The sequence below is a fragment of the Triplophysa dalaica genome, chromosome 17 (assembly GCF_015846415.1).
Source record: "Triplophysa dalaica isolate WHDGS20190420 chromosome 17, ASM1584641v1, whole genome shotgun sequence".
Classification (NCBI taxonomy): domain Eukaryota; kingdom Metazoa; phylum Chordata; class Actinopteri; order Cypriniformes; family Nemacheilidae; genus Triplophysa; species Triplophysa dalaica.
The window spans coordinates 14,598,222-14,614,013 of NC_079558.1; the positions used below are offsets into that span (position 1 = coordinate 14,598,222).

The 15,792-nt window shown below is 37.8% G+C and overlaps 1 protein-coding gene across 1 annotated transcript; it reads left to right on the forward strand.

Annotated features, from left to right (window-relative positions):
* Positions 1–1,200: 1,200 nt before the first annotated feature.
* LOC130439440 (carbonic anhydrase 4-like) lies at positions 1,201–15,633 on the forward strand. The gene is made up of 9 exons (XM_056772061.1): positions 1,201–1,396; positions 12,226–12,396; positions 12,526–12,677; positions 12,871–12,936; positions 13,008–13,080; positions 13,148–13,311; positions 13,388–13,505; positions 14,554–14,567; positions 15,508–15,633. The coding sequence occupies exons 1-9, from the start codon at positions 1,201–1,203 to the stop codon at positions 15,631–15,633; spliced, it is 1,080 nt and encodes a 359-aa protein (XP_056628039.1).
* Positions 15,634–15,792: the final 159 nt, after the last annotated feature.

A 15,792-nucleotide genomic window follows, 5' to 3' on the forward strand; every position in this document is an offset into this window, starting at 1 on the left:
AAAGGTTCTTTAAAGCGCCATCTCTTTTTTAATCTGAAGAACATTTTTCGCCACAAATATCCTTTTGTGAAGCAGTAATGTTTGGATGTTAAAGGTTCTTTATGAAACAATTTATTCAAAAAGGTTCTTCTATGGCATTGTGAAGCACCTTTAGTTTTAATACCAAATGACAACATGTAAAAGTGAAATTTTAGAATATTTTGCAAAATGCTAATCTTTTCTATTTATACTGTTCTTGGTCTTTTATAAGAAAACATGTTTTTGTCTATTTACATTCAACAGAAACTTAGAAAAAGGTGGAGCAAAAAAACTGTTGGTGGTCCTGATCCCCCACGGAACAGAAACAGAAAAACTTTACCTTGGGTAAAATCCCCATTATTCAGGGCATTCCTAGGGGCAGCTCTTCCTTAGACTCACAGGCGCAGAACAATACTAGCAGCATCTCCATTGCTGGTAAATGAGCTTTTAATTATCTTTGTTCACTGTAAAATACCTGGTTGTTGCCTTACATTTACAGTAAGTGCAATCCAAATGTGTTTAACAGTCATTTTAATGTTTAATCTCGTAGTTATATATTACACTGACCTATTAAGAGTCATGATTTTTTTCTACTACATAGTATTTTCACAGTGTGGTTGTGTTTTTTCCCTTTTGTGCAGTTCCGCATAACACCCCAACACTTTTACCTGTTCCCGTGCAAGTGGTGGCTGATATCAAATGACACATCCGAAAAGATATCGTTGCACTAATCATAACCTGGCTAATTCCATTCTTTGAACGCACATATTGTTAATGATTAGTATGGATGGCGTGAGTTACTTGGGATCATTGGGTTTTCATTGGTTGGCCTAAAATGGGTCTACAGCAGAAAAACTGGTCAGCAAAGCTGTGACAGGTTTATCACCATATCAAAGGATACACCACCTTTCCTTGTGTTGTCACCTTGCCGTGGTGGAAAGGCCTGTGTGCCCTAGTGACCCTCTTAGCTGTGTCGGCAAGGACGGAGATCCCTGTTAGGTTTAACCATGTTGGATTGGTCTTAGGTAAAGATCAGACACCAGGTCCGGAGGGTTGAGCATGGGGACAACAACCGCACCTTGAAAAAACTATTCTGTTACAGAAACCAAGACAAATGTCAATACATAATAAAGCACAGAGCCTGTAGCAGACTCAAGTCAAGAAGCACAGCCAATTGGCAATATGACCACTTCTGAAGAAAGCCACCAGCAGGACCTTAGGAGTGTGATAGACAGTCTGCTCAGGCCCAAACCTAAGATCCGCATTGGAGCATGGAATGTTTCAACCATGTTTGAAACATCAAAAACAGCTCACATCCTCAACGAGATGAACAAAAATGGCCTGGACACATTGGGAGTGAGCAAGTGCGAATGGACAGGTTCTGGGTGCCTCATCACCACCGATGGCTCAGTAATTCTGTATTCTAGGCACGAAGGCCAACACCGTCATGGCATTGTCATTACAGTTTCAAAAGAAAAGGGTCAACACCTTGATAGAATGGGAGCCACTAATTGAAAGGATGATTAGAGCACGCTTTCATTCAAAGCACTGTAAAATTAGCATTATCCAGTACAGTGCTATGCACAAATAAACAAAGCGGAGGAGGAAGACGAAAAAAAATGGTAAAAAGAACTACAACATGTGGTCTTTAAAATCCACCATCATGATTTGTTACTGGTAATCAGTAACATGAATGCAAAGGTTGGAGCTGACAACAATAGAGTTATGGGAAGCCACGGCTGAAAGGAAATAAATGACGATGGCAACAGACTTGTTGACTTTTTCATGATTAACAATCCAGCGGTCAGATGCACTTTTTTACCCCACACAAGGACATCCACAGATTGACATGTAAATCTCTCGATGGTATCACGATCAATCAGGTTGATATTAGAGTGTGTCGAGACGTAGATGTAAACAGTGACCACTAGGTTGTAAAGAGTACTATTAAACTATTAGACTATTAGACTTCGCAAGGGAAGAGTAGAGTAGAGCCTGCTCACGGTTTGCCATAAGAACTTCAAGTGTGGGTAATAAAGCACTATAAGAACAGTTATCTCCTTGTAAAATGTCCAGAGCAGCTGTAAATGGCTTTATTGTAATGCGGTACTCATGCAAGAACAGGAACTCCTTGCCATTGAAAAACTTCACACTCAGCTTAGTGCACAAGCTACTTATGGCAATTTCTGTGATTCTGGAAACAGCCTCATGAAAGGAATTCCACCTTGTGGATGACGATATCAGCAGCTTTCTCTGGCTGACTTCCTGCACTTGTTCAGAAGCAGTCCATATGATGTACTTTATTAAGCAGTCCATATGATGAGTGAATTTGTTCCAACTCTGCAGCTATAACATCAAATATGTTTCTGCCTCTCAGTCTCCTACATGCTAAAGTGTTACACCCATAAAGCTTCTGTTGTTTGCTGTCCAGATGTCAGTGGTAGTGGAAATGAAGTCTACTCCTTCCAATGCAGCTTTTAAATTTGCTTCCATTGTTGCATATTATCTCTCCAGGTAGGCTCCAAATGTCTTTCCACGTGGAAGACTTACATTGTTGCATTTGGGTATTTTCTCTATTATTCGACGAGTTTGTTAAGACCTTCTCCGCTTACAGTAGGCGTTAGACGGTCACAGGAGAAATTCAGCTTCTGTTGTTTTGCTGGAGAAGGACATCCACTGGCACTGGATTTGACAGTAGTTCCATTGCTCTCACTCTCCGCGTGACTGCGTGCGTGTGAAGAACGTTCATTCATCTAACGTATCTGCCTTGACTAATTTTAATAGATATATGTAAAGCTAATTGTAGCCTATGATGGACTTGTGTTATTTGAGACTAACTGTTCAAACCGTGTGGGATAGAAGATTTGATCATTAAAGCTATTATTAAGTTTGATGAAGTATTTTTTTAACAGTAGATATAACTATTACATAGGCCTATAGCTTTAACATCATTGAAGAATATTAAGTAAATACTATTAAGGGATTGTGAAAAAACTACTTTCACAATAGAAAAACCTTTTAATATATTATACAATAATAATAATGTCATTTCAACCAGGTGTCTTCCTACCTGTTCCAGAATAAACTACTGGATGACAAGCAGTCTGGCTTCAAAGACCACTCCACTGAGACGGCATTGCTATCGGTCACAGAAGCACTGCGGCTAGCCAACGCGTAATCTAAATCCTCGGTCCTGATTCTGCTAGACCTATCTGCAGCGTTTGACACTGTCAATCACCAGATACTGCTAGCAACCCTGTCATCACTAGGAAACACAGGCTCTACCCTCTGCTGGTTCAAATCCTACCTCTCCGACAGATCCTTCAGGGTGTCATGGAGGGGCTCGCTGTCCACGGCTCACCACATGATCACTGGGGTCCCTCAGGGGTCGGTGCTTGGACCGCTGCTTTTTCCATCTACACGACATCACTGGGACCCATCATACAGGCACATGGCTTCTCATATCACTGTTATGCCGACGACACCCAGATCTACATCTCGTTTCACCCAGACGATACCACTGTAGCAGCTCGCATTACAGCCTGCCTCGAGGACATCTCAGCTTGGATGAAAGACCATCACCTCCAGCTGAACCCTGCCAAGACCGAACTACTCGTGTTTCCGGCACACCCTACGGTCCAACACGATTTCAACATCCATCTTTGCAATACCACAATCACCCATTCCAAAACAGCCAGGAACCTCGGAGTCATATTTGATGAACAGCTGCCCTTCAATGATCACATTGCAAAGACAACACGGTCATGCCGATATGCCTTATTCAACATTAGAAAGATCAGACCATATCTCACGGAGCATGCGGCACAACTCCTTGTCCAGGCCCTGGTAATCTCAAGGTTGGACTACTGCAATGCTCTCCTTGCTGGTCTTCCTGCAAAGGCTATCAAACAACTTCAGCTGGTTCAGAACGCAGCAGCACGCCTCGTCTTCCAACAGCCCAAAAGGGCTCACGTGACTCCCCTTTTCATCTCTCTTCACTGGCTACCGGTTGCAGCCCGTATCAGATTCAAGTCACTAATGTTTGCCTACAGGACTTTCACTGGATCTGCACCGGCTTACTTCCACTCTCTCCTGCACTCCTACACCCCATCGAGATCCCTGCGTTCAGCAAACCAGCGGCGGCTTGTATTGCCTTGCCAAAAGGGCAGTAAATCGCTCTCCCGCTCTTTCTCAACTCCTTCCTGGTGGAACATTCTTCCTATCTCTGTCCGTTCAACCACATCTCTCACAACATTTAAAAAACTACTTAAAACCCATCTCTTCTGTGAATACTTGACAAACAAATGAGAAAAAAAAAATACACTAACCCTTTCTCTCAACAGGTAGTGGTCTAGCTTTTGTTGAAACCAGTAACTTTGTATTGGCACCTAATGTATTATGGCTCCTGTATGAACTTTCGCTTATTGCTCCTAAACTCTTTGTAAGTCGCTTTGGATAAAAGCGTCTGCTAAATGTCTAAATGTAAATGTAAATGTAAATGTAATGTGCAAGCATGATAGGAAATATACATTAACAAATCAAAAGGAAGGTCTAGAATAGAATGGATGCATAACTTGTTTCCTAGATGTCTATTTTATAAAAAAATAATTATATGCAATTTAGCAAGCTAGCTCATATGAACCAAGTGGTACATACCGAAATGAAAGGAGGCTAAATATATACTGTATATGAAACCATTAAACATAAAAATAAAACCACCAGTAGGTGGCGCCACAGCACTGTTCTGTTGAGATTACAAGATGGGCTAATGTTGGACCTGTTGTTTCAAAGCCACAAAAATATATTTAATACCCACACAACTGCTCTACTTAAAATTGTGCATTCTGATTGTTCTAATTATTTTTTTTAAAGCTAAATGCTACTGATTACAGGTATATGCTACATAAAAACAGTTATAAAAAATTATATATTTGTGTGGGAAAACAGTTACATCAGAGGTACTTAATTAAGACAGGTATAGGATATAGAGCATTGTAGTACATATAGGTCTTTGTAAAACAATGTGAGCTTTTTGTGCTAACAATTATAACCAGCAGGTGGTGCTTGTTAAAACATTTTTGTTCAGAGATTACTTTTTTTTTTGCACTAATTTAAAATGAATTTAAAGACTTTCAGGATAAGGATGAGTGCTTGTACCTAACTTTATCAAACACTTATTTGTGAAATGAGTGAACACTAACATAAAAGAGTGACATTTGTGCCTAACAACCAAATCGTATAGTGGTACTGGCAGCTGATCAAGACAAAATATAATTAATCGTTTTTTGAACGTTTATAAGGGTGAAACAAATAAAGAAAATACACTTTCTGTGTGCATTTATTGCACATATTTGAATGTGAACATAAATTACTGTCCCCTTGTTGAGGAAACCGAAGCCTCTACATTCAGTTGGTACAAGAGAAATATAAACAAAAATCTTTAATTGCTGTATATAAATCCTCCAAATCTGAGGCCATGGTTCTCAGTCGGAAAAGGGTGGCTTGCTCACTTCAGGTAGGTGGAGAGTTCCTGCCTCAAGTGGAGCAGTTCAAGTATCTGGGGGTCTTGTTCACGAGTGAGGGGAGGATGGAACAGGAGATTGAAAGACGGATCGGTGCAGCTTCTGCAGTAATGAGTAGAGTAGATCCGCTGCTCCTCCACATCGAGAGGGGCCAGCTGAGGCGGCTCGGGCATCTTTTCCGGATGCCCCCTGGACGCCTTCCCGGGAAGGTGTTCCGGGCATGTCCCACTTGGAGGAGACCCCGGGGAAGACCTAGGACACGCTGGAGGGACTATGTCTCCCGGCTGGCCTGGGAATGCCTCGGTGTCCCCCCGGAAGAGCTGGAGGAAGTGTCTAGGGAGAGGGAAGTCTGGGCATCCCTGCTTAGGCTGCTCCCCCCGCGACCCGGCCCCGGATAAGCGGTAGAAAATGGATGGATGGATGGATGCTGTATATAAATTAAATTTAGTCCTATGCTACGAATGAATGCCACTTTCTCAGATTTAAATTATGTACCTAATCTAACCTAACAGATCATATTTGTTTGTAAAATTTTGTCAGAGCCTTATAAGAACCGTGCAACCCTCTCGGTGCACTCTTTAGGTAATGGATGAAACAATTTAAGATAAAACAGGTGGAAAACAGAATGTAAACTCATATAACTAAGTAGCATTATGAACACTATACACATTTATTAATGTAGACTTTACTTCCTCTATTTAGCAATTTGACAAACAATCAAAAAAATTGGAGAGTCAATGTGCATTTAAAGTGACATAGATTGATCATTGATGGCTGGTCCCAGCTTAATGGTCAGCTGAAGCATACAATTTTAATGATTTGGGTCATAACCATCCTGGTTTGAGTGAGGCCACACTAAAGTGGAAACTTGTACATAGCTTTTCTTTGCCACAATCCAAGTGTTCTGTTTTGTTCCCATACTTTATCTCTCAAGCACTGACAGAACACAGATTCATGCACTGAGCCAGGCCTGTCGACATCCACGCTTAAGTTGGTCATCAATATAACTATTCTTTATAATTTTAAATCAAAACTGGTGTCACTGAGAAGACAGCTCGCATGCACAATGGACCTATACGTGTCACGTCTTTCCTTAGTTTCGGTTGTTCTGGTTTTGTCTCTGTGCCTGATTTCCTTATCAGTTAATTAGTATCCCACCTGATTCTGTTTTAACATAATTATGTTCCCTTATTAAAGCCTGTCTGTTCATTTAGTTCATTGTGCAGTATTGTTTTTACGTGTTAATGGATGGCTGTATGTGTCTGCTCCTGGTTTATCATTTTCAATTATTAATTAAATATCTTATATGCAGATTATTGTTCTTGACATTGAAACTCTAGGTATGCTTCCAAAGGATAACATCCGAAAAATGTATTATTCATCTTTTTAATGTGTACTCTATGATACATTATTTGGTGAAACCTGCTTTTCTCTGAGTGAATCTTACTTTTTTAGAACTAAATGAATACTACATGTTATAATAGCAGCGTAAATAGGAAGTCAATTTAATGTCACCTGTTAATGTCTTTCTAACATTTTTTTAAACCAGTTAATGTATATATTATATATCTAGATCTATTTATTGACCTTTTGTTGTACATTTGGCCACGATACCATTTCTCAAGAAATACAAGCATATTTAAAAAATAAAATGTTCTTCTGTTAAAAATACAGTATACAGTTGAAAACGTGGAGTATAGCTAAGCATTGCAGTCTTATCTATTGCAGTTATATTGGTGTCTTATTAGAGTATGGTATCCCTAAAGATATAAATCATGATGATGACCTGCGATGGGCAATTACAGAAAAAGAATGTGTCAGTATCTTATTTCATTGATCCTTATTGTGATTTGATTTTGTTTATGGCACTTCTGTGGAATTTTGGTTGCACCCTGCTGGTCATAGCAATACATTTAACTTATTTTTTAACTTTATGTGCCTTTTATCTTATCTTGATAAACATAACTTGTGCTAATAAATAATAGCTACAAAAAATAAAATTATATTTTTAGAAGACATTCATGTGTGTGGGCTACACGTTAACTACGTTAAATACACGTAAAGTACACGTTAATTTTTCACGTGTAAAGTACACGTAAAGTACACGTTAAGTTCACATACTTAACGTGTTGTTGACATGTTAGATTCATACGTTTTGAACTTCTTGGCTTTCCATATCACAGTGACGTCTGTATAGATCAACAGCCACACATGACGTGTCTACGTGACGTGATATATGCGTGTATGTCTCCATAAATGGAGACGTACACGCACACTTACACATGTGTTTTATGTCGTGCTTGTCAGTCTCGTTCCCAAAAGAAACAATCCTAGGGCCATACACATAACATGAGCCTTCATACTGTTCCCTCTCGCTTTATACTAATGCAGTTGTGACAACCAAAGAAAATGAGATGAAAAACAGTTTCCTTTATCTTAAGTTCTGTGCGACAGTTTAATTTATACAACTCGCAAAGTTAACTAGCATACCCTATGCGTTCAAAGATTAACGCTACGTGAAAAATAACCTTGTTGCCCAGTTTCTGATTTGGGCATTTGTGAGATATTTTTAGACCCACACCCCTAAATCATAATAAAGGAATAATGCCACGGAACACCTCAAAAGCTGCAGGGGCTGGGCATTACACTACTTTCAGTACCATCAAAAGCCATTGACCTCAGGCTGAGACACGCTCAGTTTTCTCTTGGTAGAAGGCTACGTAGCACACTATGTAGAACACATCAAAGGCTGAAAAAGCCAGGAGAGAGGGCTGGCAAAAGTTGCAGACAAAATAAATCTGTGAGCAATGATCATGTACAGTAGGATGTTTTTACCACTTAATAAAGTGTATATTATACATAACTATTACTGACTTCTATTACTTGATCATCTTTGATATCAGACCCACCACGAGATGCACTAGACTCTTAAAAATAAAGGTGCTTAAAAGGTTCTTTACAGCGATGCCACAAGGCGCTTTCCGACCAGATAAGTTAAGGAAAGGTTCTCCCCAACTAAAATTCTGCCCGTTTCCTGCGGTGCGAAAACAACAAAAAGTGCATACTTCCGGCAAGTCATTCCAGAAATATGAAATTCTCCCTGTGGCCCAAAAATGCTGATTGGCCGAACTTTTTTAATGACGTTGCTTTCGACGGGGGAACCTGTTTAACTTGTTCCTGAACTTATCTAGTCGGAAAGTGCCTAAAGATACTTTAAAGAACCATCTCTTTCTTACCTTTTATAATCTAAAGAACCTGTTTTTTGCCACAAGAAGCTTTTTTGAAACAGAAAGGAACTTTGAATGTTAAAGGTTCTTTATGGAACCATTTAGAAGGGTCCTTTATTGCATCATTAAGCACCTTTATTTTTCAATAGAACTTGGCAACAAATAAAATATTCTACAAAATTGTCATGTTTACTATTTATACTGTTCTTGGTCTTCTAAAAACAGACTGTGATGGTTGTTTTTGTCTATTTATAACATATAACAGCAACTAAGAAAAAGGCGGAGCAAAAAAACTGTTGATGGTACTGAACCCATACGTCACACCCTGACAGAAGAGCTGTACCCGTTGAAATGTGAACCAACCCATTATTTAGGACATCTCTAGGAGCAGCTCTTCCTTAGACCCACAGCCGGGGACCAGTAGTAGCAGCATCTTCATTAAAATTTGCTTTTAATTATCTTTGTTCACTGTAAAATACCTGTTTTTTTGCCTTACAGTTATATTAAGAACAAACAAAATGTGTTTAACATATCAATGTTTAAATTTTGTAGTTATAAATTACACTGACCGATTTGGAGTGTTTTTCTATGGTGTCGTTTTTTTAAATTTCATTCTGGTTTTTCCTCTTTTGTGCAGATTCGCATAAACACCCCAACACTTTTACCTGTTCCCATGCAAGTGGTGACAGGATCAAATGACACATCCGGGAAGATATCCTTGGACTTATCCTAACCTGACTAATTCCATTCTTTGAATGCACATGTTGTTCCCGCGGGGCTCCGCGCTCTCGCGCGCCCCCACAGGTGAAGACTTCCCCACCCCTTGTGGACATCCCCCCATGTACTCTTGTTTGCACACTCCCACCCTCCCTTGTATGTTATTTTTCTTGTCCCACCCGAATCCGTTTGTTGTTATTTCTTGTATGCCCCTTGTTTTGTTTACTTTGTCTGTCTGGTTTTTGTCTGTTACCCAGTCTGTCTTGTCCCGTTAGTTACCCCTTGATGAACACCTGGAGGTGTTCATTTACGGAGGGGCTTATGTCATGATTCCGCTATCATGTCATGTTTATTCTTTTTCTTGGAGAGGAATCATGGCATAGCCTTAGGGTTTTGTGTGAGAAAGTCATGGCTTTGTTTATTGATTTGAATTGCCATGTGCTTTCTCGTGTCTCGTCTGTGTTTCCCGCCATCTCGTTTACTTGTTACCGTCCCATTAATTTTTCGTTACCCTCATCTGTTCCTTGTAAATTATCCTTTGTCTGTCTCCCTTTTAAAACACCCTTGTGTTCATTGTCCTGTGGACGTTCATTGTGAATGTTGTGAAGGTTTGTGAAAGTCTCTGTATATTATTGGATGTTCTTGAATAAGCCGTTTCTGTTCGTACCTTGCTGTGCCTTCCAAGTTCCTGTTACACCCGTGTCTAGTAAGTGTAGTTTACTTTTTGTATTAAGTGTTTGTTTTCTTAGTCATTGTTTTCTTGTTTGTTTTCTTGTTTAGTTAGTCATTTTGTAGTGTTTTTGTGTATTAAATACTAACCCCTTACCATCGTCTCGTGTCTGCCTGCAATTGGGTTCTCCTACCTTGTTTCCCACCGAGTTTCATGACAGGGATGTATGCGCTTACTGTCTGTGTTTTTGCGTATATTGTAAGTGCTTGATAATCTTATATTACATAATCATCTTTGATGTCAGATCTGCCACAGGACCCACTAGAACTTGGCAACAAGTAAAAGCAAAATGTAAGAATATTTAACAAAATGTTAATCTTTCATAAATTCATTTGTAAATACAGATAAAATGGTAAAAGCACATTTATTTTTTCATGGTGTCTCAAAATAACACAGTTGAGTACACTAGGATGTTTTTAAGATTATCTTAAAGTCTCACTGCATAAAATAATTTAATTTTTATAACTTAAAAATCATCTTCAAGCATGTGTAAAAGTTTTTTTCCTGTCATTTTAACTTCTCGATGCCTTAAAGTGAAAGTTCACCCCCCAAAAAAAATTCTGTCATCATTTACTCACTCTCGTCATTTCAAACCTGTTAGCCTATTATTTCTTCTGCAGCACACATGGATATTTTAAAGAATGTTGTTAACTGGCCCCCATTCACATACTTTGGTTTAGTGTCCATACTCCAGAATTGAAGTACATCATACACTGTAAAACGTTGCTGTAGTATTGCAGAAGGTTTGCCACTTCTTAAAGTGGCCGTGCAAAGGTGTTTCATACATTCTGACATTTTTACAATTCTAAACGAGCTGTCTTTGCTTAACATGGTCAACTTGTCAAAAAATCAGTTGGCCGATCATGTAATATTTTTGTGCCCGATACAAAAATATATGTTAATGCATTAAGGGAAAATGACATTAGAATTTTATTTTTGCTACAGTTTTGCTTGACTATCTTCAACATATATAATCAATCCCGGGAATGCATTTTCATTTTAATTTTGCAACTTAAAGAGCGTTAAAAATATTAATTTCATTAATTTATTAAAACTAGTGTAGGAACTGACAAATGTAATTGATATAATTGAATTTTTATTTTCATTTTGCACTTACTGTTGTTTCAAATGTATATTTAGATACACAATTGCATTGTCAATTTACATACTGCATTGCAATTTTGCTTATTGCATTTCCATTTTGCATATTACATTGCAAATTGAATTTTGCACCACATATGCTTCCATAATGAAGAGCCTAAAATGGCTTTTGGCTTTACATGACTGCTTTTGGGCAAAGCCTATAGAATCACAATTGGTGTACTCAAACAACAACACCTGAATCAAATTTCCTTTAATCAGCTTACACACTAAGGAACCAGTTCAGACACATTGGGAATCCTTGACTAGTTGTCTTGTATAATTTGTAAATCACTCAAAGAAACTAGTTTCAAGTAGGGGTGAAGCTTTAAATCAGTGTCCTACATCAGAGTGTTTTTTTATTACAGTTTACTTGCCTAAAATGGTAAAGGAGTTTGTATTTAGCTATAGGCATAATTAAAAATAGTTCCCAACATGTCTGTTTGCAACATATTCATTCATGTGTTTTTGTACTCCAAGATTAACATTTTATTCATAGCCTGCATTGGAATTTGTCTATGGCCCTTGTTGCACAGTGTACCAAGCTGTTTGTGTAAGTAAAGCTGATTGACACCTAGTGTTGTCTTTGGCACAACTTCTTGCAATTGCGGCTTAAATATTTAGCTTTGACTTACTTGAATGTTGTCATCCTCTTTTTACCGTAGATTGGTGCTATCACTTGCCATATTGTAGTAAGTAGATCTTCCTTTTCGACTTACATAAAATTATGCATGTTATGATATTAAATATATTACAATTTTAAAGCATCTCAACCTAAGTTCACCCTTTTTTTTAAGGGCCAACTTTTAATGTATAATGCTGTTGCCAAAAGATGTTTGCAGTTATTTGGATCAGCTTGGTTTTTATCCAGGTGACGTTGTTTGGCCCACAATTGCAGAGAGGGAATGCAATGGCACTCGGCAGTCTCCAATAGACATTGTAACTGCTAATATCCTTCATGATGCTGATCTAATTTCCTTTAAATTTACTGGTTATGATGACGAAACAACCTTATATGAAATTGAAAATCTTGGCTACACAAGTAAGTGGGTTTAAGCTGTTGTTTGCATTTGCAAAAGAGATCCTGCTATCTTATTGTGTTAGTTGAATTTTCCTGCCGTCATTTTCTGTATGCTTCTTCGGGATTGGTATCATGTTTTTGTTACTTTAGTTCAGATTGCACTTGATCAAGAAAAAATGAAAGTGCAAGGAGGTGATCTGCCAGGATTGTTTATCAGTACTCAGATTCATTTTCACTGGGGTAAGGGCAGTGCCATGCCTGGATCTGAACATGCAGTAGATGGCAAAAGATATCCAATGGAGGTAGGAAAAACACACCGAAGGTTTACAATAATTTTTAATTTAAATGTAAAAGTATTGTTACACTTTTTTATATTAAGCAACTTAAACTACACTGCCACTATATTATTGTTATGTTCCAATTGTGTAGACATCTGTGTGTTTTTACGGTTTAATCACTGCTGCTTATGTGCTTATTTGTTTGTCCTCTTTTCAGTTACACATAGTAAACAAAGCAGTAGATGATCCAAATTTATTGGCTGCCCTTGGTTTCTTTATTGAGGTGTGTTGCCTTTACTGCCTAAGGAAGTCTCTAATTAAATTACACTGTTTTAAGTGTAACTCCATTCACAGGCCACAAATGACACTGGGAAGCCAAAGAGCTGGAAGATCTTGACATCTTATCTCGCAGAAATTGTCAATGCAGGTAATAAGACAAACCCAGACAACATGGTGATAAAAAAAAACATAAATTACTAATCCATACTTCTCAGGCGATAAAGTGTGCATCACCAAATATATATCCATGGACGATTTGCTCCCCGGAGTCGACCGAACTAAATACTACCGCTATTTTGGTTCTTTGACCACACCCAACTGCATTGAAGGAGTAGTGTGGACAATCTTTAAAGACCCTATTAAAGTCAGCCGAGACTTGGTAAGTGTACATCAAGTTTTGATGTTTTGGTTTCGAAGTGTGAAAGTGTATATTCATGCTTAAAAATATTTCTTAGATTGACCTGTTCAGTACAACTGTCCATGTCAACAAGGCGTCCAGCTCACCCCTAATGACCAACACTTTCAGGGGGATCCAGGCCATCAATCGCAGAATTGTCAAATCACAAGTAACTGGTTCTATTTTATCATCCGAAACAAACCCTTGTTTTTGATCCTGTATCTATTTCAACATTTGATGTTAAAAATGATGCATACAATTGATGGACATATCTTGCATTGCATTTTCTAATAAAAACAAATAATCCTATAAGATGAATTTTAACTGTTTTGTCAGCTCTGCAAATGGTCGGTTTTAATAGGCGTGCCGCATTAAAGACTTCATAAGTAAACGCCCACTGCTTTTATTGGATAGCAGTTTGCGTAGTTTGAGCCTTCTGTGAATTTGGTTAGAAACTTAACGTTAGGACACACATTAGCACCATTCAAAGTTTTGGCAGGGCATTAGTATTATCTGGATACCTCCTGTGATTTAGAAATGACCTCTCCACATCAGGAGTTCATGTGACTCATTAGCATGGGATGATTTTACTCAAAGTTTTCTGACTATTTACCCAGATGTGATGGCATGGCTTGCGTATAGTTTGTATAGCCTATAGTTGAATGGTGTTTAATGATATGTGACCGTACCTGTCAGCATGAGACCCTGATCATATAATACTAATATAAAAAGATGTAAATATACATTACAAATATAAAATCAAATAATGGTTACTTTATAGGTAAAATCTGATTTTAGAGATAACATTTGCTGCTTTCCCCTTAACTCACATGAAATTTAATTAATTTATATTCCTTTATTGTGCTATATACAATATGCATTTCTTTCCATTTCATTGTTTTACATTCTTGGCTGTAAAACAAGAACATCTGTGTGCAGAACATCTAGGAACACTTTTAGTTTCACTGTGTTGGGACATATAACTTATTTTTCCACTAAAGAAACGTTCTAATAAAAAGCTATAGTAAGATATACACAAAACCATACATTGACAGGTGACGTCACATATCTTTTAACACTGCCATTTTAATCATTTTCTTATCAAGTTACATTTAGAATTGACCTAAATAATGTATCATACAGTAGGCCTACATTTTCAAATATATAATAAGTTTTTAATACTTTAATGACTACAACATTTCCTAATGCATCTGTGTGGTGTAGGTGCTTTAAGGAAGGTAAAGTAATTGGCTACAGCTACTGACTATATTAATGCAGAATCAACCGAATTAAAATGATTTATATACGTTTACAATAAGATCAAAAGATAATATGTATGCTTTGTTACTTTAAAATGCTTTATATATTGAAGTTTGTTTTCATAAGAATGTAGTAATTTCAATTTAAGTGCTATGTTTCATATTAATTAATTAATATTAATGATCAACTCATGTAATAATTATATGAATGTGTTTTGAATTGTAATCAATAAATGTAAACATACAATACAAATAAAAACTAAGCATCCAAAGATTGTCCCTATAACATCTTATAACTTAACTTATTTTAATTTGTCAGATATACGTACATTTTTTTCAGTGCTGATTGTTCAAGGCTGATTCTAACCCAGAATTTAACCTGCTCCGGAGCAGTGTCCAGTGTCATTTCCCTCCTCATAGTAGGAAAAAACTGCGAGCTCTAACAAAGACCGACGTTTGCACATTTTCTAGCAGACCTCCGTTACACTTCGATCGATCCGCATGTTTTGCTAACAAGTAAACTTCTTCATTTCCATACACACACATTCTGGTTGGACTTCTTCGATCCACTGTAGAGGTAGTATGATAGATAAGATTTCGGTAGAAAAAACTGACACATGCTCTGATAATCTTTTAGCAATTTTTATTTTAAAAGTAGGGATATATACAAAGCAGGGCAGTGTTGGCTTGCTCACCGGGAGACTGCATTTATTTATTAGATATTATTTATTAGAACGATCTTGCTTGTTCTATAATGCACTGTGCTGTGTTTTACCTTACTTTTTTTCTGTTTTTCTTGTTTGCTCATTGTCAAGCTGCTTTGGAACAATGCACACTGTGAAAAGCGCTATAAAAATAAACTTGAATTGAATATATACTGCTGCTGCTGTTCTTCTGTTCTTAGTCTCTTGTTCCTTAGACCGGTGTCACCATTCCGAGAGCTTTTAATAATGTCCGACCAAAAGAATACGCCAAAAAAAGGGGCGATGCCTTCCTCAGAGAAGAGGAAGAGCTGCTGGTGGAGTGTTGTTATCAGAGGTTGTAAACATTTGATTGAGCTACGAGCGAAACTACTTTCACTTTCATCACAGTCCTACAGCTGGTAACAAGAATTCAGCTACACACTCTAAGATAACCAACGGATAAATAACTGCTTCCATGACTTAATCATCGACTGTGAAAGCTGTTCTCTGTAATACGATGG